This window comes from Populus euphratica, unplaced genomic scaffold (genome assembly GCF_000495115.2).
Source record: "Populus euphratica unplaced genomic scaffold, PopEup_1.0 scaffold30.1, whole genome shotgun sequence".
In the NCBI taxonomy this organism is placed as follows: Eukaryota; Viridiplantae; Streptophyta; class Magnoliopsida; order Malpighiales; family Salicaceae; genus Populus; species Populus euphratica.
This window is the reverse complement of record NW_011499869.1, coordinates 615397-639147: the sequence shown is the minus strand read 5'-3', so window position 1 is coordinate 639147 and position 23751 is coordinate 615397. Positions and strand designations below refer to the sequence as shown.

At 32.3% G+C, this 23751-nt stretch overlaps 3 protein-coding genes across 8 annotated transcripts in view; 2 read left to right on the top strand and 1 right to left on the bottom strand.

Annotated features, from left to right (window-relative positions):
* Positions 1 to 1921, top strand: part of LOC105126796 (ammonium transporter 3 member 1-like) — a 2096-nt gene extending 175 nt beyond the window's left edge. The window contains exons 2-4 of the mRNA XM_011027783.1: positions 1 to 423; positions 524 to 809; positions 1151 to 1921. Of these exons, the coding sequence (XP_011026085.1) occupies positions 1 to 423; positions 524 to 809; positions 1151 to 1701 (1260 nt within the window). The 3' untranslated portion in view covers positions 1702 to 1921. The remainder of the gene's footprint in view (positions 424 to 523; positions 810 to 1150) is intronic.
* A 4673-nt stretch (positions 1922 to 6594) lies between these two features.
* LOC105126797 (guanine nucleotide-binding protein subunit gamma 2-like) lies at positions 6595 to 8956 on the top strand. Its single transcript, XM_011027784.1, has 5 exons — positions 6595 to 6998; positions 8142 to 8194; positions 8324 to 8368; positions 8466 to 8877; positions 8931 to 8956. Exons 1-4 carry the CDS (start codon positions 6861 to 6863, stop codon positions 8548 to 8550), a joined length of 321 nt encoding a protein of 106 aa, XP_011026086.1. The 5' UTR covers positions 6595 to 6860; the 3' UTR covers positions 8551 to 8877; positions 8931 to 8956.
* A 948-nt stretch (positions 8957 to 9904) lies between these two features.
* LOC105126795 (uncharacterized) lies at positions 9905 to 12773 on the bottom strand. Of its 6 annotated transcripts, XM_011027781.1 has the most exons (4): positions 12618 to 12773; positions 11971 to 12120; positions 11428 to 11854; positions 9905 to 10784 (listed from the first exon to the last, which is right to left on the bottom strand). In XM_011027781.1, the coding sequence occupies exons 3-4, from the start codon at positions 11824 to 11826 to the stop codon at positions 10032 to 10034; spliced, it is 1152 nt and encodes a 383-aa protein (XP_011026083.1). In that variant the 5' UTR covers positions 11827 to 11854; positions 11971 to 12120; positions 12618 to 12773; the 3' UTR covers positions 9905 to 10031. The 6 variants fall into 6 exon arrangements, with proteins under 6 accessions (XP_011026083.1, XP_011026080.1, XP_011026084.1 ...); XM_011027778.1 differs by having other exon boundaries at positions 11428 to 12120; XM_011027782.1 differs by lacking the exon at positions 11971 to 12120 and having other exon boundaries at positions 12628 to 12773.
* Positions 12774 to 23751: the final 10978 nt, after the last annotated feature.

Genomic DNA, 23751 nt, shown 5'->3' with positions numbered 1-23751 from the left:
TCGGCATTCATGGCCTTATACGCCTTCGCCTCGGTGCTCGTGTGCTGGGTGGGCTGGGGCTACCAAATGTCATTCGGAGACAAAATGATTCCTTTCCTTGGCAGGCCTGATGTTTCCTTGGACCAAAAGTTTCTTTTGGACCGAGCCTTTCTTGGGTACTTGCCTAATGCGACCATGGTTTATTTCCAGTTTGTGTTTGCTGCGATCACCTTGATTTTGGTTGCTGGGGCGTTGCTGGGAAGGATGAATTTTCATGCGTGGATGCTGTTTGTACCACTGTGGCTTACCTTCTCTTACACTATCACTGCTTATAGTATATGGTGCCCATCTGGTTGGTTAGCTAAGCGAGGGATCATTGATTACTCTGGAGGATATGTCATTCACCTTTCATCCGGCGTTGCTGGTTTTACTGCAGCTTATTGGGTAACTAACTATCATTGACCACTCTATTGCTCAGTTAAAAACTAAAATTAAGAAGTTGTGAGTCCAACTTTATGTCATGCTAACAGTTTGTGTGGAACAGGTGGGACCAAGGACAAACAAGGACAGAGAAAGGTTCCCACCAAACAACATTATACTGATGTTGGCAGGTGCTGGGCTGCTTTGGATGGGATGGAGTGGTTTCAACGGCGGTGATCCTTACACTGTCAGCACAGACGCATCTCTGGCCGTTCTTAACACTCATGTCTGCACCGCCACCAGTTTGTTGACCTGGCTCCTTCTTGACATCCTTTTCTTCGGAAAGCCCTCTGTCATTGGAGCCACACAAGGCATGATCACTGGTCTGGTTTGCATCACCCCTGCTGCAGGTAAATCGTCGTCACCCTTGTTTTTGGCCATCATCCCCTGGCAATGAATTTAAAAAATTTCAATGCTTTGTAATCTGGAAGAACCTCTTAAAGGGGAAACTATAGCTAGAAACAACTTGGGGACATCGATTTGTCTAACTTTGTTAGATAATATTCTCTACATTTAAAGTTTCGATCAGAACAGCCTAGATTCTTTGGATACAAGACAAGGTTGTTGAATTTACATGTTTCGCATCTCCTCTTGATTAGCTTAGTTAAAATTGGCTTAGATGAGTCAATCACATGCACTTTAATTAGCGTTGGCCAATTTCATAAAGGTTCAAAAATCTTCCATTGAACAGGAGTTGTGCAAGGTTGGGCTGCAATCCTAATGGGAGTAATGTCTGGTAGCATCCCATGGTACACTATGATGGTCCTGCACAAGAAATTGTGGCTCCTCAAACAAGTCGATGACACCATGGCAGTTTTCCACACCCATGCTGTTGCAGGGAGCTTGGGAGGCATCCTGACAGGCTTCTTTGCGCATCCTAAGCTCAACCGAATCTTTTACTTGGTGCCTGACTGGCAGCACTACATAGGACTTGCCTATGGCCTGCAAATGGGCAGGGCCACTGCAGGATTCAAGCAAATGGGCATTCAGTTGCTAGGAATTCTCTTTGTGGTTTCTCTTAACGTTTTTGTCACTAGTATTATATGCTTGTTGATTAGGATTGTAGTTCCGTTAAGATTGTCTGATGAGGAATTGCAAACCGGTGATGATGCCATCCATGGAGAAGAGGCCTATGCATTGTGGGGTGATGGGGAGAAGTACGAGTCCAGGCATAATTCAGCTTATGGTGTTGAAGAGTTCCCTCAAGATGTACCCAAAGGTGGTCAAGTGGAGATGGCTTGATTTGGCCGTGCTTATCTGCCAAGCACAGAACACGACACTGATAATATGACAGGGTACTGTGGGGTTCCAACCTTGAAAGTCTCCCCTCTTTTTTCTCCATGTTGCTGTGTTTTTACATTTCTTTTTTTTCTTTGATGGATTCTTAATTGGGGGTCGAGTGATAAATATGACTTGGATGTACTCATTGCTTCAAATAAGAGCTTGAATGACATGGGATTTCTATTTTCTAGTGATTGCTCGTGCATGTATCGCATTTCTTGATTTAGAGAAACCTTAATTTGCAAGATTACTTGAGATTTTCTGCTAAAGTCCAGACACTTAAATCTCTCATCAAGACTGTAAAATAGTGTGAATTACAGCACCAATGGAAGTGGGTTATGTTCATTCTTCCTATTGTCATGGAGAATCGGATCCAAGTCCTATGGGATGATTGAAGCAGGAGGCAATTTACTGATCTTGAGGCTTTATGGGCCTGCAATGGCATGTGCCGTATCGAGGAAATGAATAAAAAAAGCAAACAGAAAAGGACAGCATTGAAAGGCACTTTGCTGGCCGAATGAGGTTAGTTCCGTCTGTCGCTCGAAAAAGAAAGGCACTTTGCCAAGTGTGGCGGACGGAAGGCCTATCAAGAAAGACAATTTTGACAAGACGAATCTTTGTGGTGGTGTGGCCGCCACCAATGTGCATGTTAATTAATCAAATAATAAACAAAAAATTAAAATAATTCTTAGTTGGCCACCTAACATGGAAATCTTACTGTCGTGTTTGAAATTCAACAAAGAATAATTTTCTATATATATTTTAATTGTCTACGTGTTTATATAAATTTCAAAGAAGGGATGTTTTCATATTTTTTATGGAGTGGAATTAGAAAATAGCCCTTGGGATTAACTTTTGATAAATAAATAAAAATTATTGTATGGGCTAATAAGTGAAAGATGCTTATGTCCTTTGGTCTGTACATATAGTTTTTTTCAGAGATCGTTAATCGCTTTTTAGAATGAAGTTTGAAATATCATGATATCTTTTATTAGATGAGTTGGTGCGTGTCAACCTCTATGCTATGGTGGAGCTTTAATTACAATTTTTCTCTCTCTGTTTTTTTTTTTTTTTTTTTCTATACCTTAAATGCATATTGGTCTTGCAAAGTTATTAAATGGTCCTTGATCTTTTAATTATATTAAGTTTGATTTATTTATTTATTTATTTTATTTTTTATCATTTAATTTTTTTAATCAAATTCAATCCTTTTTTATTTGATACCTTTTTTATTTTGCTTTTATTTTTTTTATTGGATTTTATTTTTTTATTTAATCCATAATTATTTGATTTTAATTTTTTTATTGAATTTGATTCATCATTCTTATAATTGCAAATCTTTTTATCTTCAGTTTTTTTCTTAATTGTTTTTAACAATTTTATCCCTTATTGTTTAATTTCATTGAATTTTCATACCATATTTAATGTTTTTTTTGCCATGCATTTCCGGGAGTCAACCTCCATCATGTTCTAGGTCATGTGGTTGGGTCAAATGACCAAGACTATCGGGATCAATCAAATTTTTTATCATTGATTTTTTATTTGACATAACTTTTTCTCGGTAAATCACTCAATTTTTTATTTGGTTAAAAAATAAAAATGATATTATTTGACATAACCAATTATTTTAATTAGTTTTTCTTTATTTTGAATTTTTTTATTTATATATATATTCTTGATTACTTTTTTTATTTTTTTTCTTTTAATTTTGTCTCTCAATATTTTTTTTTCTATATTTAGTCCTATTTTTTTAATTATTTTTTTATCCTTTTTTTTTTTTTTTTTCTTCAGTTTTGTCCCTCAATATTTTATTTTATTTGTTTATTTTTAATCAATTTTGGTTCCATTCTTTTAGTTGCTTTTTTTTTTACTTATTTTTTTTTCAATTAATTCTCTCATTATTTTATTTTAATAATTTCCATATTAGATTAGGTTTTTATTATTTTGATTATTATTTATTTATTTTTAATTTTTTTAATAGTTGAGAATTTTATTTAATTTTATATGATTATTTCAACCTCATGACAAAAGTTACTAGTTTTGAAGATTAGCCCGATTTAATTTTTATTTTTTTATTTTTTATATTATTTAATGTTAGGTAGGTTGTTAGGTATCAAACTTTTATTATTATTATTATTATTCTTAGGTTATCTTGGATGATGGGTTAATTAAATTAACATAAATTTATTAAAAATATTATTGTTTAAATATTTTTTTAGGTTAAAAAAACTTAACTTAATCCCATAGCATAGCATAGGCGAAAAAAAAAATATAGGAGGTTCTTTATTTGCTCGCGGGTGAACTGATAGCACTACAAACATTTTAATATATGCATGTATTAAAGGACCCACGTGTTGAATAAAATATAGAATGCAAAATTATTATTTTTTTGAAATATAAGTTAAAATAATAACCGAATGCATCACCCTTTGAAATTATGAGCACGCTTGGCTCCATCATGGTTCGTTATGAGAAAACATAAGATTGCAAATATTAAATTATTAGATTATAATTATAAAATAAAGCGTTTTTTTGCTGGAAGTAAAATCATTAACTATTTGATTGTCAAATTGACATGATATTATAATTAAAATTACTACTAAAGAAGTAAATTAACATTAATTTTTAAGAAATTAAATAAAATTAGTACTTGAAAAAATGAATTTATTTTTGATAAATTTTTAAAATAATGCCATGGAGATATCTCAACAAACTTAATTATTTTAAAGGGGTATAAATATAAATAAAAAAATCATCATCTAATTTTATGGTTATTGAGAATTCAAACTAATTTTTAGATATTTTTTTATAGATAGTTGATTGTACTAAAATAAAAATAAAAATTACCATAAAATATTATATTTAAGATAAATTGTATTAGTATTTGATTTTAATAATAAAAATATCTATTGTTCATATATGCTAATATTCACCTAAACTATATATATAAATTTTGATTTTTTATCACATGGTAAACATTTATGTCCAAAATGGAGACAATAAATGCAAGGTGAAGTTACTCGTGGTAGTAATCCAAGGGCAATTCAAATCGATTAAATAACATTTAAATTTCAAATCTTCAAAAAAGTCATCCTCTAAAACACAAGTTTAAAGTACAATTTTTTTGGAAAGACCATGTAAAACTAAGCCATGGAAAATAAAGATTATCTCATATTTTCATGGGAAAAAAGTCTTTAATTTTTTTTTTCATATTGTCCCACCAAATATTCCTAACTAATATAATATTAAATAAAAAAATAAAAAAACAATTTACAAAAAAAATATAAAACAGACTGCCAACTTCGTGTAATCTCTTAAATCCATGACATGAGTCATGATAAATTAAACCAAAAAAGGCAAAACTATAAAAATTATAAAGTTAAATTATTAATCAACCAAATAATAAGAGGTAAAGTTAAAAAAATCAATAAAATAGGATTAAAAAGAATAAAGATCAAAATTAATATAAAAATAAAATAAAATCAAAACATAAAGGATGAAATTGAAAAAGAAAATAATTAAGAAAAATACAAGAAAAAACCAAATAAAAAAAACAAGAATCAAATTTGATAAAAAAATAAAATGTCAAAAAATAAAATTAATAAATAAATAAATTAACTTTGATACAATCAAAAGAATAAAAATTAAATATAATAAAATTAATAAATGACCACACTTTTATGAATTTTTGCAAGGACAATGTGTGTTTCAAAGGTAAAGAGAGAGGAGAAAAATCATTATAAAAGTTACACCGTATAAAGGGAGGTGACACACATCCAACCAGCATGAAAAGAACAACTGAAGACTTCGAGCATTGCAATAAAATATGGTGTTTGATTATTGAAAGGTGTTACAAATACTGCTTAAATGATGTTTGCATTTTCTATTTGCTAAAACATGTGTTACATGAAATATTAATTTTTAATTTAAAATAATATTATACTTTAATTAAAAGTTTTAAATATCTCAAATTAACTTGGCAATTCTAAAAAAGATTAAATGAGGTAATGAAAACAACCTTTACCTTAATTTCAAGAAATTTTAATTTTAAATGTTATTCCAGTATCTTAATGCATAAAAAATCTTGAAATGCTAGAAAAGTCCTCACCTTAAATTCAATTAACTTAGCTTTCAAGGTGGTTTAATAATTTTATTGGGCAACTAAAAAGTGAAAGTCTTGTTTAATTTTGAATTGATATTTTAAAATAGTATAAAAAAAAATCATTTTACCTCACTCTAACTAGATGATAAGTTTTAAGTTATTAAGGATAAAATAATAATTTTAATATATAAATTTATTATAAAATAAAAATTAATTTTATATTTTTATTTAATTAATTAGATTAATATTTTCATCTACAGATGAACTCATCATATTATTATTAATTGTGGAACCATCGTATCATAAAGTATAGAGATCTAATCAATACCAAGAAAAAAAAAAAAAAGAGGCAGAGTTTTGAAATTTGACCCGGCGAGTTGACCTAGGATTCTACTGATCCGGGGCTAGAATTCAGCCAGATTAAAAAAAATAAAAAAAAATCTGATGTGACCCGGCTGACCTCGCAGGTTGACCCGGTCAAGAACCGGTTACAAACCAGTTGACTTTTTATTTTTTTTATTAAAATAATATCGTTTTGATTTTTTTAAAAAATAAAATTTGACCATGGCGACCCAATGACCCATCAAAACCTGGAACCCGGGCCTTGGACCGGGCCGGATATTAAAACTATGGTAGAAGGTCTCAATAAAATAAATTCAAAGAGTATAGGGACTAATATGGAATTGGGCGGTGACAGTGAAAAAATCATTTTGAGGCAAAAGTAAAGCAGCTTTCAAAGGAAAGAAGAAAAAAGGTCGCTGTATTTTCTGCCCAATCAAAAAAGAAATGAAATAAAAACAGCCAGAGCCTCGAGGACTCCCCTACCATAAAGAAAAGTAGAAGAATCGTTGGGACATTTTCTCTGCCTTCTGTTTGGCTGTAGATCAATCTACAGGGTTGTATTAACAGATTCTTGTTTTCAATTTAATGCGGTGAAGTGGGATATTTCGTAATACAAGGAAAAAGAGAAAGGAGTGATATTTGAGGTGTGGGAACTTAACTGTCGCCGGAAAAAGAAATGGAGTCTGAAACGGCTTCGTCGGTTGATGAACAAGTTGGTGGTGGTGGAGGAGCGTCAGTGGTAGCTGATACGAGAGGAAAGCACAGGATTCTTGCAGAGCTGAAGCGCGTGGAGCAAGAAATGAAGTTTTTGGAGGTCGGTTTCGATTTCTGTCATTTTTCTGCCTTTTGTTTTTGGATGGACATAATAAATGTCAAGCGAGCCTACATGATTTTGAGGTTTTAGTGTATGAGATGTGCCTTTTAGGTTTGCTTTATAGGAAAATGTTGTTCGTTATGAATGTTGCTGCGTCCTTTAGCTTATTCTATCTTAGATCACTGGAAATGATGCGAAAGATTATTTCCTTTTTTCAGCATGTAAGACCGTTGACTGGACATTGGCTTAGGTTTATGCTTAATGTACTGACTGGGTCTGGACTGGACATTGGCATCGAAAAAGGTTTTGGCTTTGATTGAATTGCATGAAAAGAGAGGTATGAGGGATCGCTGGGAACTTTGGAGCAAGCTAGACGATTGTATAGGAAAATTGAATCTTTATGGTTTATTCAAGAAATTTGAAATTGAATTCCTATAGTCAATGCAAGTGGAAAATGTTACGTTATCTAAATTAGACGAGCTTAATATGTTGCAATTTTTTGTACAGGACTGAAAGTCACCTCAAAGTATGGAATTTATTGTGTAGAAAATGGACTCATGGAAAAACTGAAGAATGCAGGGCGTAATTGTTATACTTGTTATGCTAAATTCAGTATTTGTATACCGTAAAAATAGCTATTGAGCTTTGGCTCATAGGTTAGGGTTTAGTCCTTCGGCTGCTTGTAGTACGGGTTTGAGGCATTTCTGTCATATAATTGTAGCTAGTTACAACTGTTTGCTTATGATTAAGTACCCCACTGACATTGTGGATCTGTGGAGAATTTGAAAAGGCGTTAAAACATTAACATGTCTCTGAAAATCACTATCTAGCTACATGTTTATGCATTTACTCTTGACTATATTTCTTGAATCAAGACAACTTCATTTCACCTGGTATATTAGGGTTTCCCACTGTCTTGATGGGGAAGTTATCAGTAGGGGTTGAGTTTGCAGGTTATCAGCAGGGGTTGAGTTTGCTCCGCACTCAAAAGTTTTTTTCCAAACCATGTTGTGCAAATCAATGTGGGTGCATTATCATCTCCATTTCTTCTTTTTTATACAAGTTATGCGTCATTGGCATGGACTCAGTGTTGGAGTGTATTCTGGATTCATCTTATCTTGTTGTTTCATCAACTTTTTTTAGGAAGAGTTGGAGGAGCTTGAGAAAACAGATAATTTATCAATTGTGTGTGAAGAGTAAGTATAACAAATGATTTTCATTTTCATTTTCAAAACTAAGGGATCTGCTCAATAGCTCCCCAGCCTCTTCTCCAAGTTTTAAAGAATTTTACTAGGATTGAAACATGTTGTATTGTTGCTCCTCAGGTTGCTGCGCAATGTTGAGAACAGGCCTGATCCCCTACTCTCACTGTAACTTCTCCAACAACTCAAATATGCTCTCTTGTTTTCCTAATTTGACCTATCATTATCGCCCATGATGCTCATTCATTGGTTTCTTCCATTACAGAACAAGTGGCCCTGCAAACCCCTTGTGGGATCGATGGTTTGAGGGGCCCCAGGATTCACAAGGTTGCAGGTGCAGTATACTCTGATTTGAAGCACTCTTAACATTTGTTGCTGGAAGGTTCAAGAGATGTTATCTAACAGATCTAGGAAAATATGAAAGAACTTATATTTCTTTAGCGAATGGTTATTGAATTTTTGCACTGCAATAGTGAGGCTTTGGGTTATGATAAAATTGTAAATCAAGTCATTTTTCAGAGATTCTCCGTCTCTTGAGTAGTGAAAGTGGTATCCTCCCATTCAGCAAGATGAAAATGTTTAGTGATTATTTTTATTCTTTGACAAATTCTTAATAGCTATTGAGAATCATCGAAGGGATTTTTTGCATTTCCAGAAAGCAGGTGGCTGGCTGTACAGTAGTCACTTCGTTTAATAGAATGCGTTAATGAGAAGAGGCATTGCGAAACAATATATAAACCGCTATTTGCGTTTTCACCCTATGCTATTTAGGAAGTCTGCTGCAACTCAATTATTCATGTGCATAAATGCAAGGAGTTCCCCATGAGAAATCCAACCATTTTCAAAAACTAAATAGCCTCTAATATTCCTTTGAAGCGAGTTTAACTCGACGGGTTCCATGATCTCTTCACACCGAGTCAGAAATGTAGGTCGTTGTTGTTTTAAAGCAGGGGATGGGACACTATTGATTTTAGTAGAGCAAAAAATCCTAACAGGCCTAAATCCGATGTTGAATCAGGCCGATACAGAGGCACATTCCATATACGATGGATCTTATATCACTTCAAAAGAGACTGCTGTTGTAGAACTGATAGCACCGGACTTCCAGACACTTAATTTAGGATAGATTGATGTTGCAGAAACTAACTTGCTTTTGTTTGATTTTCATTTCAAGAAGCAGAACCTCAAACACACCACAATTTTCATAACTGGTCGCCCACTGTAGGCAAAATCCTCCTACCCATCTTGCAATAGCCCTCTCCTGTGATAAAACCACAGGCTGACCTGTGTAGTCTTGATGCCCGAAGAAAATGAGAAAGCATGATGCTTGGAAGGAACTTCACGTGTGCAAGGCAAGCTCTATGCATTGAATATAATATGGAAGCTAGCTTAATTTTGACTCGACCACAACATTCTTTTTGTACAAATAACCTCATCTAGAGGTGCTAAATTCCATCAGCACGTACAAGACGAGGATTTCTATCACTACCGACCTTCAGGAATGGAAACTACAATACTTCAGAACTACATGGATATACAATCAGAAGTTGCAAGGACACCACCAACTATTAAGAATGAATGTGTTTGTTTTTGGAAAAAAATAAAATTATTTCAATTTTTTTTTTATGATTTCAAATTATTTTAATACGCTATTATTAAACATAGTTTTTTAAAAATAAAATAATATTATTTTCATGTATTTTCAAGCAAAAACAAAAACAACTACTACTATAATCTCAAACACTACAAGTAGTATGACATTCACAGGAACCAATCTCAGAGTTATCTATGGGTAGACCTACAAAGAAAGAATTCCAGGGGAAGAAGAAGATTACAGAACTTGGGTAGACAATAGCCGCCTCAGATGGAGTAGATGTTCCTCATCTGAAATATTAAGGGACAGGCGAAGATTTGTTAGAAGTGACTCTTGCTCCCAACTTAAAGGACCTGAAGCATACAATGCCCGCACAGTGGACCTATAAGCATGAAACTCTAGTTCATGGATTTCAGCACCTTGCTTTTGTTCAAAACAAGGAGTTAAACGCTTGATGACAGAAAAGGAAAGAAATGATGACTCGGCACCTGAGTTGTGGGATGTATTATCCAATGGTTTTTGGAATTTATGACTGGAGGAATCCACAAAGCCATTGGATCTACAACTAGCAACAGAACTTACAAGGTTGCTATCTTCAGTCAAACGAGGCCCGGGAGAAGTAAATAACCACTCATTAGTTGCTTTTACCACCTTGGCATTCATCTCGCTAGATCCCTTAAATTTCTCATCCACTCTTAATTTTTCTGAAGATGTGCTGTCTTCCCGCTTAAACAAAGGAAGATTCTTCGCAAGTTGCTTGTGACATCCTCCCACACAAGAAATCAGGTCCCTGGAATATCTTTCGAGATGCTGATGGTCAAGACCCTTTTTGATGTTATTGTGTCCATCCTCGAGGTGTTTCTGTCCATCTTTCTCTCGTAAGCATGGATCTTTTCTCACCACCAGAACTGGAGCCCTTCGCATCAAGCTAACGGAATGCTTTGACTTATTTTCTGTACAATTTTTGGTATATTCTTTATTGCGGGCAACCTGCAATTGAAGTTACTCAGATATTAGTAACAGTTTCTCCAACAAAATTTGCTAGAAACTTTTACCATTAGGACTAAAAGAATAAAGTGACCCAAATCTCTTCAAAATAAATGGTAACTGATCTCATACGAGCGTTTGAATTCACAGCAGAGGAAAACAAAATGCAAACTAAAAGCAAACTAAAAGCAAACTAAAAACAAACAAAGACTTCTATCAAGAGCAGCATGACACCTTGGTTCACCGAAGAAGACTTCAGGCCGTATGGGAGTGAATGACTGGAAAATACATGGATTTAACACAGAAAAAAACTGGTTATATGAGACATTGCAGTGAAAGAATACGTCAAGACCAAAAGATGGCTTCATAAAGTCAGAAGACGCATGCTTACAAGCAGAAGCACGCGTGCTAAATGGTCCCATATGGGAAAGGTAAGAAAAGCTTACCATTAAACTGACCTCTCGAGAACTTTTGCATGCAATGAAATTAAAAGGAGAATGTCAACCTTTCAGTTTGCAGATCAAAATGCAGTATACAATCTCTCAAAGTATGCTAAACTTGCATTTATCCATAGGGGGAGACGGGTTTTTAAAAAAAATGGAAAGGGCTAGTAAAAAATCAAAGCATAAGCAGGGGGGGAAAATACCTTTCCTATCACCAACCAATTATTGCTCCGCCAGGCCTGCTGAATCCTTATATTCGATTCATGAAATTCTTTAAGTTGGATGGACCCAAACAGTCTCACAACAAAAAGGTTATTCTTCAAAACCTTCGCAATTTTACCTTCTCTCCAACATTGAAAATCAAATATCTCAGCAGCATCACCAACAATCCATCTTTTCCTCTTTTTATGAGGAGGCTGAGGCCTGACATCCTCCTTGTGCACCTTCTCCATGACTGGCTCACCGTTGTTGTCTGAAAGTGATTCATACCTAATCTTACAATAATTGCCACGGGCTGAAACTACACTGGCAGGAAACCATGAGCGACATGATTCGTGTTCTCTTCTTAAAACCTCCACCAGATTCCCTTTTTTAAACTTCATGTTTCAAGAGTCTCCCCCGAGCTTGAACCTGAGAAAACAAACATTCACTTTAGCAAAAACAATAATTAGATTTGTATCCATACGATCTTTTAATATCATTACAAGAATGAACAGGAAGAAAATTATGCAAGATTCCTCCCAAACCTGCCAATAAATACTCAAAAATCCCATTTTGTTGCAGCAGATCGATGATATAAAGGATCAGATCAGTAAAGCAGGATACAATCTTAAGCATTGGCAGATCAAGCATACAAAGTGTTAGAGTTAAGATCTGAATCCCAACATATCATTTTCCTACCAAAAAAAGCATCATTTAAATTTTGGTCATCTATGGACAGCAATCAACAGAGACACAAACATAAGAATCACCAAACCTTCAACAATATAAGATATATTCATCAAACTTTGGAGGGATTAAAACAAAAGATTCATGCTTTAAAAATTTAACAGCCATCATATTATAGTTTAATCAGACCTCTTCTCTTGACTTTTAATTAACGTTGTCTAACATGTATTGGACAAAATCAGCACTAGAAAATTAGAAATATGTCACAACCAGATACATATCATCATTCTTTTCTTTCCCTTTTTCTCCTAACCAAAAAAAAAACCATTTTCTTTATTGAAAAAAAAAATCGACTCCTGCCCAGAATATTTATTAAAATCTTTAAACTACGAGTGACTGAAAAACTTTGGACTGCAAAACAAAAACAAATAAAACCATTCAAGCAAGAATAAAAAAAAGTAATTATGCTCAAGAAAAGAAGAAGATAATCAAGAAAAGAAAATACTGAAGCTGGCCTGAACGGGGAATAACAATCGCAAAAGAACAGAGACTCGGTTTTGTTGGGCTGAGGCTCATGACCACATCTTTACGCAGATTGGCTGGCTCTACGTTCCCAGCCTTCTTCATTGTTTGAAAAACTTTTTCCGGTATGGATTAGCTCATTTGATAGTAACTTAAAACCGCTTTCACGCTTAGTATTATCAACTATTTTGTCACACTTTAGCAATTTCATTGGACCGTTGATCCTTAGTTTTTCCTCTCACCCTCAAATTATTTGTGCACCATGAGTTTTTTTTTTTTATTGGACCGTTGATCCTTAGTTTTTCCTCTCACCCTCAAATTATTTGTGCCCCATGAGTTTTTTTTTTTTTAGTTAGAATATTTTTTATTTAGCGTTCAATTACTGAGGCTAGAAACTCTCTACGCTGTTACCTTCAACTAGCACTACATTTGTTGACGCATTACTATATTCCGTGTTAATTATATATATAAAAATTAACGCATTCAATGTTTAATATATAAAAAAAAAACCACTCCCCTCTAAAAATTTTATTTTTTAATTTATTTTTATTTCATGTAAATTAAAATTAAAATTAACCATAGTCGTTTAGTGGTTAAATCTGGAATGTTTTTCAATCGCTCTATGCTGGGTTGGGCCAGCAAAGAGGTGACCAATGCGTGGTAGCAGCTCCTCGTTGTGCTTCGGCGTTCACGAGTGATGGGCCAAATGGGTCGAGCGTGGGGGAAAGCGGTCGCTATAGTTTGGACTTCGGAGTTGGTTGATGTAACAATCTGCTTTCAACTGCTTCACGCAGTTCACACGGTTTTAAAGGGATTCTATTTATTTTCCCTTAACATTTTTATATTTATTTGGAAATTATTATTATTTTATTTAGTCAATCATAAGCTCGTCCTTGAAGTTTAATGAAACCAAATAATCAATCCCTGATCCATCTTTTTCCTTCTTGTATTCAAACCTTGTTTATATATATATATATATTTCATTCATGTTATGTATATTTTTTTTAAAAAGACAAATAATGGAACGGTAAATATAGTATCTGGAAAGGTGAAACTTTTTTTTATCTAGGAAAGAAGACATTTTTAGAGGAAAAATAATTAAATTAAAGACTATTTAAATATATTTGAAATTACAGACTAGTCAATTTGTTTTCTTCATAGACTACGATTAAATCATATTGCAGTCAGTGAGTTATAAATAACTCTATTATTTCAACCTTTAGCTTTATTTCAAGCTAGTTTTCTTAAAATGAAGTATGCGTTAGAAACAAATGATTCGTAAAATTATTTTAGAATTCATTCATCTTTGACAATTGATTTAATTACTAAAAATAAAATTATTATTAACAAAAATTATAATTTAATTATGCAGATAAAAGATTTATTAACAAGAGATTAAGTTATTCAGGTGATCCATGTCTACAAAAAAACAAATTCAATGACAAATTAGCTAACTAATAATAATTTAATTAGAAGTTGTTTTGATAAATTTTCTATTTTTTTTAATGATTTTTCTGTGGATTTTTACTATAATTTATGTTATGATATGGTTGAATCTGTTTAATTTAATTAGGCATTTAGCTTTAATTTCAACAAAAAAAATAAAAAAAAATAAGCATGCGATTTGACGACTATAATCATAAATACTCGTGATCATGGATAAAGATTCAACAAGAAATCTAACTTGAATACACTCACATGCATGTACTAATAAACTTTCAAATTCATGATTAGGTGGTCCACTGACCTAATCTTTATTTCAAATCTATTTTTGAATTAGGTTTGAAAAGTATAATCCTGTGACCATGACTACTGATTTGACTAAAAATTCAGTTTGAATAACAAGTGTAAATACATATTCGTTAAAATGCACTCGTGTTCATTTCATAATTAACTTTCTAATAATTTTTTAATCAGAGAATAAATGGAAATTATTAGATGAACATGACGAACCACTTGAAATTAGGATACATGAGGATATTTCTCACATTATAGCTGTGAATTGAATCAAAATTCTATTAAACATAAAAAATAATATTAAGTTGTAGAAAACTTATTAATATTATCTTTAAACTTAGTATAACGATAGAAGCTTAGAAAGTTTTTACCTGATTTTGTTTTAGTCTAAATTTTAAATTAAATTATATAAAAGTGTATTTTTAAATTAAATAAAAAAAAAGACAAAATGGGTTAATCATATTTAACCCACTAAACTTGCAATTAACGTTGTAGATTTTTTTGAATTAAATTAATTTTTTTTATTATATGATGAAGATTACAAAAATTGATTTACAATCAACTAAACAGTAATAAAATTTAATATTAAATAATAAAATTAAAAAAAAAACCTTACAGAATCAATAAAATAGAGTTGAGTTGCACAAGGTTGGTTTAACTATTTATATAAATAAGTATTTTTAAACCTCATCCTAAGCTTGGGTCATAGGTTTTAATCGGATTAAATATAATTTATTTATAAATTAAAATAATATTTTTTTAATAAAAAAATAATAAATGTTATCAGGTCATTAATCAAGTTTTTAATATTTTATTTTTTTTATATAAATCTCATCTCATTCCAACCATGAAGAAGTCGGGGCTTTAAAGCGATGATATCAACAGTGAACCAGATTAATATATTTGTTTGTATTGCGCAATAGCATTTTTATCTCATAGCTTGTTAATGCGTGTGAAATGAGCATGTTGCGGGTTCGACCTCCAGCTCAAACGGAGACAATATTTTATATTTTTTCATTTCACAGACAACCCACTGTTTATGTATTTTTTTTCCTTTAAATAAAAATAGACAGACAAAATTTCTAAACCTGGTTTGAAGAATAATATATTAACCCGCTTTAGAATTTGATTGAAAAGTCAAACCAATCGCATGTCTTCATTTAGTTGTTTTGTTAATTAACATATTTGATCTTAAAAAAAACATTTTTATACCCGAGTAAGAGTGTGTTTGGTATTGTGGTAGATGTTATGGTTGTGATTTGAAAAAAATTATCTTATAAAAAGTATTTTTAGTCGAGGTTAATTTGAAAAAATAGATGTTTGGTTAAAACTGTGGTTGAAATTGAAGTTGAAGAAAAAGTAATTTAATGTGTTTGGTTAAAAAAACTTTTGAAATTGAAGTTATAAAATATTTTTTTAAAATATATATTAATATTGATGATTTTAAATTTAACTATTATAGAATTAATTACTCCTATTATATCATAAAATAAATAATACTTTATATAAAATATTTGTTTTTATTTTATTAAACTATTTATAATTACATTACGTATAAAATTTGTTCGATAAGAATTATAGTTTTCATAATTTTTTAAGCATGTAACAAAATTAGATAAAATATTATTAAGTATAAAATTAATATTACAGTGCGAGTAAATTTAATTTACTCTATATTAGTTTTTCGAGAAAAAAATATTATTCACATCACGGTGCAAATAAATTTAATTCACTATAAACTAGTTTTTAAAATATTAATAAAAAAATATTAATGAGATTAACACTTAAAAAAATATTAATGAAATTAACATTTAAAAAAATATTAATAAAATTAAAGAATATTAATAAAATTAACACTTAAAAAAATATTAATAAAATTAATATTTAAAAAAAATTAATTAAATTAACATTTTAAAAAATATAATAAAATGAAATGAAAAAAAAAACTGTATGAACAGTGCAAGTGAATTGCTCTGTTTACGTGAAAAGCAGTATTTATCTGCTTTTTATTAACGGTGTTTTAAATGTAAAAATTATATGGGATGCATGTACAATAAACTAATTTTTTTTATCAAATAATTATAAATTGTATTTTAATTAAAACGCAGCCGCGTAAATAAATAGCAAAGAGAGCAATGATTTTGTTTTATGATCAAGAATGACGTGTACTTCTACAGTTGGGTTGGGTTGCTCTATACAGAAACTGTTCTTTGAAAAGAAGCTGGGCTCTTAACAGTGGACAGTGATATTCTTGCCTGCATCCATCGAACCAGGGGAAGCCCATACGATGACAAAAGGGCCGAAACTGAACTGAATTATTTGACGAAGGAAAAAGGTCCAATGAGGGATACTCGAAGCCTTGAAGTGCTTCCCAACTTCCGAGGGACGATGAGAAGCTCCGATGATCGTAACTACTCAATTCGTCGCAAAATACTCCTAACTTACTTTTATCGACTCACAATTTGATAGGAATATAACCACATGGCAAGACCAGAATATTTACAGTTTAAAATATTTTTTATTTAATAATATGTTAAAAAATATTTTTGATATTAGCATATTAAAACAATTTTAAAATATAAATAATAATAATTTTTAGCTAAAAAATTAAATTTAAAAAAACACTATTCACACTACATTTCCATTCCATAATCAGCTTGAACAGTCACCAACTCTCGTATGATTTTTTGGACTGAACGAGTACCGGACATTGCAACTGTAGACAGCTAAAATCAAATATTCATCACATTGCTGCGTTTGATTACAGAACCAGTTAATCTTGCATCCCCTGCAATGACATGGTGGATACTCACTTTATGGATTTTATCGTCCTCAACTTCAACTTTTGCTCTCCTTTATTGTCAATTTCCCCTCTTTTGAAAGCATAAAGGCCGTGTTTTGCTTTTGTTGGGCATGTTTTTGTAATTTTATTTTTATTTTTAAATATTTTAGATTGTTTTGTGGTATAAATATTAAAAATAAATTTTAAAAAATAAAAAAATAAATTTTTCAAGTAAAAAATACTTTTAAAAATAATTATTACTACAATATTAAATGCTATTTAAAAATAATCAAAATAATTTTTTTATTTTTTATTTTTAACTTTAGCATATTAAAATTATATAAAAAAATTAATTTAATAATTTTTAAAATAAAAAAATATTTTTAGAAACACTAAAAAAAAGTATCATGCAACCTTGGAACAACATGACAACATCTAGTTTCGTTTCAATGGAGAAATCTGGGAAAAAATAAAATATTCGCAAAACACAGCTCGTGATGTTAAAGAGCTGAAGTGACCGGCTACTAATCCATGTGAAGCCTATAAATTCTGCCTATATTTATTCCACTAAAAAGAAACGGTAACAAAGGTAAGAAACCGACAACTAGGCAGATTTATTTAAGGTTTAATCTGTTCATATATTCCTAAATTCGTCGTCCCAAATATAGATTAATTTTGAAATATTGGATCGTTGTCTGTACTTGAGAAAACAATTCATCCCACTTTAGATTATTATTACTAGGAAACTGAAGCTAGCATTACGTCACTAAGGCTAGTATATGATTAAAGTGCATCGATTTGATAAATTTTAACTAAGTTTCATTGGAAGACCTAAAGATTGCTAAATATTTTGTTAACAAATGACGATCATAGGAAGTATCCACAGTGACTCCATGTTCTTCGCTTTCTTCAACGAGGCCATTTTCCCTTGAAAGAATGAAAGTGAGAGAGGGAAATGGTTCGGGCAGCCATGTGAAGAGAGCATGAATCGATAATAAAGCCCACTACTTTTGGCAGTTCGGCTACGCTTCTCGAGCAAATGGAAACATACACATCCATCCGCATTATATAGTATATATTTTTTTAATAAACCTGCAACTGTTTTTTTACCATTATAATCATTTTATAGCATCATCTGGCATTTTGGCCTCTGATAGGGAACGAGGGAAAAGAGAGCTCAAATCCTAATCCCTGATCTAGCTACTAGGTCTTGGAGATCGTGGACAAAAGTGAACCCTAATCCTCCACAAATATCCTATTTCATATATATATATATATATATATACATGTATGTATGTATATATATATGTATATATGTATATAAATATATGTATATATGTAGGGTCTGTTGATCAGGAGGGTAGAGACTTAGTTTTGAAAAAGAAAAGAGGGGAATGTAGAGCAAAATATACTCCTGATAGAGGGTACAAATAGAATATGAATAATGTATAATCCTAATTAAGGTAGGTTCTAGCTAATAAGATATTAATGATTAACCATCTAAATAATGTTAATGCCTAAAAAAAAACCTAATCTAAGGGCTAGGAGAAATACCTCAATAAAAGTAACTTCTTAATTTTATTATTTCTTATCCAGAGCACATGGGAAGCGAGGAACCACGTCATTCATTCGGATATACATGCTCGTGTCCTATCCTCCCCCCTCTCCAGATCTTGTTTGATAGAATCATGAATATAGAATATATAGGATCTTTGGAATGCGTTTGCTCTCTTTTGAAAATCAAAACCTCTAATAAGCAATGTTGTCACGTTAGTAGATAGAATTTCTTGTTGATAGAAACCGTGATTGTGAAAGAAATCCTGAACTAAGTCACCAGGGAGTGAAAGTGAATGTTCCGTGCATCAGATTAGAAGTCATGCAAGCGATCGAAAACAAATCATGCTGGGCAATATCCATGAATCTGGTTTTAATATATAATCAATAAACCTGAAATTTGTTGGGCAAGAACGCATTTATTCCATTAATGTGAGGCTGGAGGATGCATTCAAGACACTTCTGACAGTTTGATGGGATAGATGAACCAAAGTGTAGAATCAACGTGCGAGGTTATGAAGGCTATTTCACTTCTTGGTTTCTAGTTTTTTTTTTTTTTTCAATGGAAGAGGCTATTTTACTTGAGATGATGCAATAATCATTATATTTTAGTGCAAGCTTGGTATTTAATGTTTAATAATTGAGATATATTTCTGAGGGATTCGAGAGAGATAATTAAGGAGCAAGATCTAGCACAAAAACATGCTAATGCATCATGCATGTGCATGCCTAAAGCTAAAGCAATCCCTTCTCCTTCTCTTCCCATTCTCGTTGTCGTAGAGAAGAAGAAAAAATATATTAACTGGGTAACATTGCACATGTTAGGAGAATTTATGCTTTCACTCTCAGATAATTGTGGCGCTTGAGTCTGCTTGGCACGTATTCCATCTATCTAAGCAGACATGGGTGTTGTAGACTGTCATTAGATTCTAAGCTGGACAGAGGGAAGAAAGTGGAATCTTATTAGCTTTCCCATGCTAGAAGACAAAGATGCCAACTCTCGAGTCTTGATCTGAATAATCTGCATCTAAATAAGGGCTAGCTTGTCGATACCCATTCTTTTATGAAATAAGAGGTCCTGTCAATACCCATTCTTTATTCGACCACAATGTTCAGATGAAAAGCCTCTCTTGACTTGACATAACAGAGCTAATAACATTTCAAGTTCACCCACTGAAATTGGAAAACTTCAAAGAAGCCGCTAGTTTCCACTTCATGCATGTAGCAGATGTTTTCCTAAGCCTCTTGTTCCTTCAATCAATTAAATCAAGAAACAAAGGTTTACACTCAAAGTGAAAAGAAGAAAAAAGGTTACTTTTTACCCATAAAGTGTGTACATGTAGCGTGTGTTTGAAAATGAAGTTATAATTATTTTTAAAAAATATATTAAAATAATATTAATTTTAGTTTTTAAAAATTATTTTTAGTATTAGTTTATCGATTTAATTATATTAAAAAATATTAATTTTAAAAAATATTTTTAAAATACAAAAATAAATAGTAACTAATAGCAGCTCAGTTGTGATAAACCACGCGTAACATTAAGGAGAGCTGTAGGCATTGAAAGCTGAAACAAGACATTTGCAATGGGAGCTCCAGCCAGCAGGCTAGTTGATTTTCTTGCTTCCAAATCATAGTTGTCATATCCACTTGGTGGTCGGCTGTGTTTAAAGTTCGGTTTTTAGGTTTTGATTAAATTATTAGGTTATTTACGTTAAATTTTTTAAAATTAAAATAATATTATTTTAAAAAAATAGAAATTAATAAATTACAACTAGATTTTTAATGAGTCTTACCAAATTAGATTACATCAAATTTTTTATCCTTATTCTTTTTTCATCCTAGCTTGGTTCCAGTCTTAAATTCATCCACCGGGTTTCGAGTTTCAAAGCTATATTCCAGATAATAACAATAATAAAATAAAAACTTGTCCTTCGCCAGCAGTTAGGAGGGAAATATAACTAGATAGGACGGCGAAATTTGGTGTGGAAAGAGGCAATCATTTCACAAGATAATATAAAACGCCCATGTGACTTTATGATAGAGTCAGGAAATTCAAAGCGGTCCAACTACTATACCCAAGAGAGAAGAATCAGAATCCCTCGTCCGTCATCTCTTCATGATTGTTTCAGCATTCCCAAATCCATCTAGCCCAATCAATTAATTTTTATGATAAATTAAGTGCTATGGGCATCCCCTGAGCATATGGGGCTCTTGCACAAAACAATCAAGGGCACATTTCCCTTGATAAGTTTTGAATATTCAATCATCTACTTGGCGTCCTATTTTCTTAAGTAGCTGACATTTGTGGTTCAAAGCAAGCTAGAAATGCATCATATGATCTCATATAGGCTATATAGGCTATAGAGTGAGGACCGAACAACCGCTAAGTCTTTTTAAACAAGTACATTTTGTATCGAGATGAGCGATGGGAATGAGAAACCCAGCTTAGCACGTTAGAATACGAAGGAATGTGTGCGAGAGAGAGGGAGAGGGAGAGGGCCAGTAACAGAGAACATGGGAGTTTCAGTTTGGAATCTGCGCCATCTCACCACATTCATGTAACCAGGGCATGGGGACTTGAGAGGGATGTGGGATCCACTAATTAACTGGACAGGTTTCACTTAGAACCCTTTTTTTTTGGTGGAACTGGTTCCACTTTCGAACTTGGCTACTGTGCTGTACTGATAAATTTAATTTTACTCTTACAGTCGGAGGGTCGGTCAGATCAGGCGGGTGAGACGTTTGTGTAATTATAAAAAGGTAAATATTAAAGGTATGATGCAGATCTGAAATGCATGTGGGTTAAATGAAAAGGGATCGATATGATAAAAGGTGAAGGAGAGGAGGTTGGATGCTCTTTTATGATATACAGTGGCTATTGAATCATAAACAAGACACTGAAAGAGATTTTAGGCAGAACTTATATAGATAGTTGTACACCGAGAGAAACTCACATGCAGGAACCCACAAAGCCATGGCTATTCGTTCCATAGACAATCGAGAATATGGGGTGACAGCCCTGACCCTCGATTTTCCAGATTGAAACCCCACCTCTATCATAAATCCATGTCAAAAAAGCAAAATCACAGTGAAACTCAAGGGGCCCTGCTTGGCATATACAGTAGTAATCAACTTCCCAGCCAATTTACTACTTTCTTGTTACAGCTGTTGAAATTTATGCACGAGACTCAGTATCAGTAGCCTCAACCAACCTAGATGCCCGTTTTGGAGCTCAGTAGAGCTATTTCCGAGGGATCAGTCTAGCAATACCATGTGACTCGAAGTTTACAGTTCAAGCACCGGGCAAAAGAAGAAATAACCTGCAACCCATTTTTTATCATTTGCTCATCGGTCTTGGATTTGACTGCTTGGGTCCTCAAATTGAGAAACTTGCTGTTAGAGCACCGTAATATCTCACATGTATTTATTTTTTTTAATTGCGGACACACTGCTAAATTCTATTTTTTTGAGGAGCTAAATCATATGATTAAACTCGCAAATTCGAGATCTTTCAACGAAAATACATGGAGTTGCGGCAAAACTGGACTGGTCTAGCTTATTGGATTAAGCTTGGCCAGGAACTTGCCAATTGAAGCTACCGCCACATTCCAGATAATCTAAATCCGAGACATGTTACTGTTTTACGTAGATCTTGGAGATCGAGATGTCAAAGCTCCTCGGCTTTACTGTACAGGACGCCCTTCTGTATCGAGATGTCAGTGTACACAATTATTATTATTATTATTTGTTTGTCTACAGATAATTATAACTTTAACACCATTTTTTGTCTTCGATAATTAGATTTGTATGGCATGGATCCAGCGGAGTATATAAATTAAATGCAGATTATTTTTTTGTCAATAATTAGATAAGCTCCTCGGCTCATCGCATGTTATCTGGCACTTAACAAACGAAGATGCATGTAATTAGATGTATGTTAGAGGATGTAAATCCATTCTTGCGTGGTCAGTCAATTGATTATTGTTCCGTGAATTGGATTCTGGAATCTCTTGACGCCGACCAGGTTGGTATTTAAATGGATATATACAGGACATCCAGGTATATGCCCTCGAAAAATAAAAAGAATAAAAAGATGTGATATTTGATTGTGATTATGATCTTAGAACAGTAACTTTTTTTATCTAATAATTCATATATATTATTAGATTTTATTATTATTACTCTTGTAATCTAATAAATAATATATGTTTTTAAAATTGTATTGCTTGAATATATTTTTTATCACATCTTCTTGTAGTATTTCCAGTGTTTATTATAATTAACAATCAATATTAAAATAAAAACTTAAAAAATATATCATTTACTGATAAAATTAATAATGGATAATTGAGCAATGATAAGATCATATATTTTATGATGGCAGATAAATTATTAAGATTTTAATTATTATTAATTTTTAAAATATTTTTTACTTTAAAATTAAGATTTTAATTATTATTACTTTTTAAAATATTTTTTATTTTAAAATATATATATGAAAATAATTTTTTTTATTTTTTAAAATTTATTTTTAATATTATCATATTTAAAAAATTAATTTAAAAAACTCAAAAAATATTTTTTTCCAACATAAAAACAAAGACGGGAAGCCGGCTTTACCTGCAAATATTACGTGGCGGGCTGTGTTTCATTGCTATGACAGCACTGCTGCACCTTGATTCTCTCAAACTGTACACGAGCATCGCCAGTTTTGGGGTATTTCTGCCAAGGTGTAACCAAGGTGATATGCCACGTGGAGGACTCTTTTAGCTGGACAGTCAACTTTTGGTGACAGTGAACTGGAATAGTGTCTGGTGTTGGTGAGCAATGAACTGTCCCGCTTGGGGAGACGTATGAGTGTGTATCGCAGCGGGCGCCGCAACTCCACGGGTTGGTTTAGAAAATACAAGTGTATGTTTAGTATGATGTATTTTATAGAAAAGTATTTTTTTAATTTTTTAATCTTTTTTAGATATTTTTTTTGTGTTTATTTATTATAAAATAATTTATTTAATATAAAATATTCCACAATCAATTCTTA

Coding starts and splice junctions, on each gene's coding strand:
- LOC105126797 (XM_011027784.1), top strand. CDS start 6,861: ATGGAGTCTGAAACGGCTTCGTCGGTTGATGAACAAGTTGGTGGTGGT. Junction 8,195..8,323: donor TTATCAATTGTGTGTGAAGA/GTAAGTATAACA, acceptor GTTGCTCCTCAG/GTTGCTGCGCAATGTTGAGA. Junction 8,369..8,465: donor CCTGATCCCCTACTCTCACT/GTAACTTCTCCA, acceptor CTTCCATTACAG/AACAAGTGGCCCTGCAAACC.
- LOC105126795 (XM_011027778.1), bottom strand. CDS start 11,826: ATGAAGTTTAAAAAAGGGAATCTGGTGGAGGTTTTAAGAAGAGAACAC. Junction 10,785..11,427: donor ATTGGTTGGTGATAGGAAAG/GTATTTTCCCCC, acceptor CTTCAATTGCAG/GTTGCCCGCAATAAAGAATA.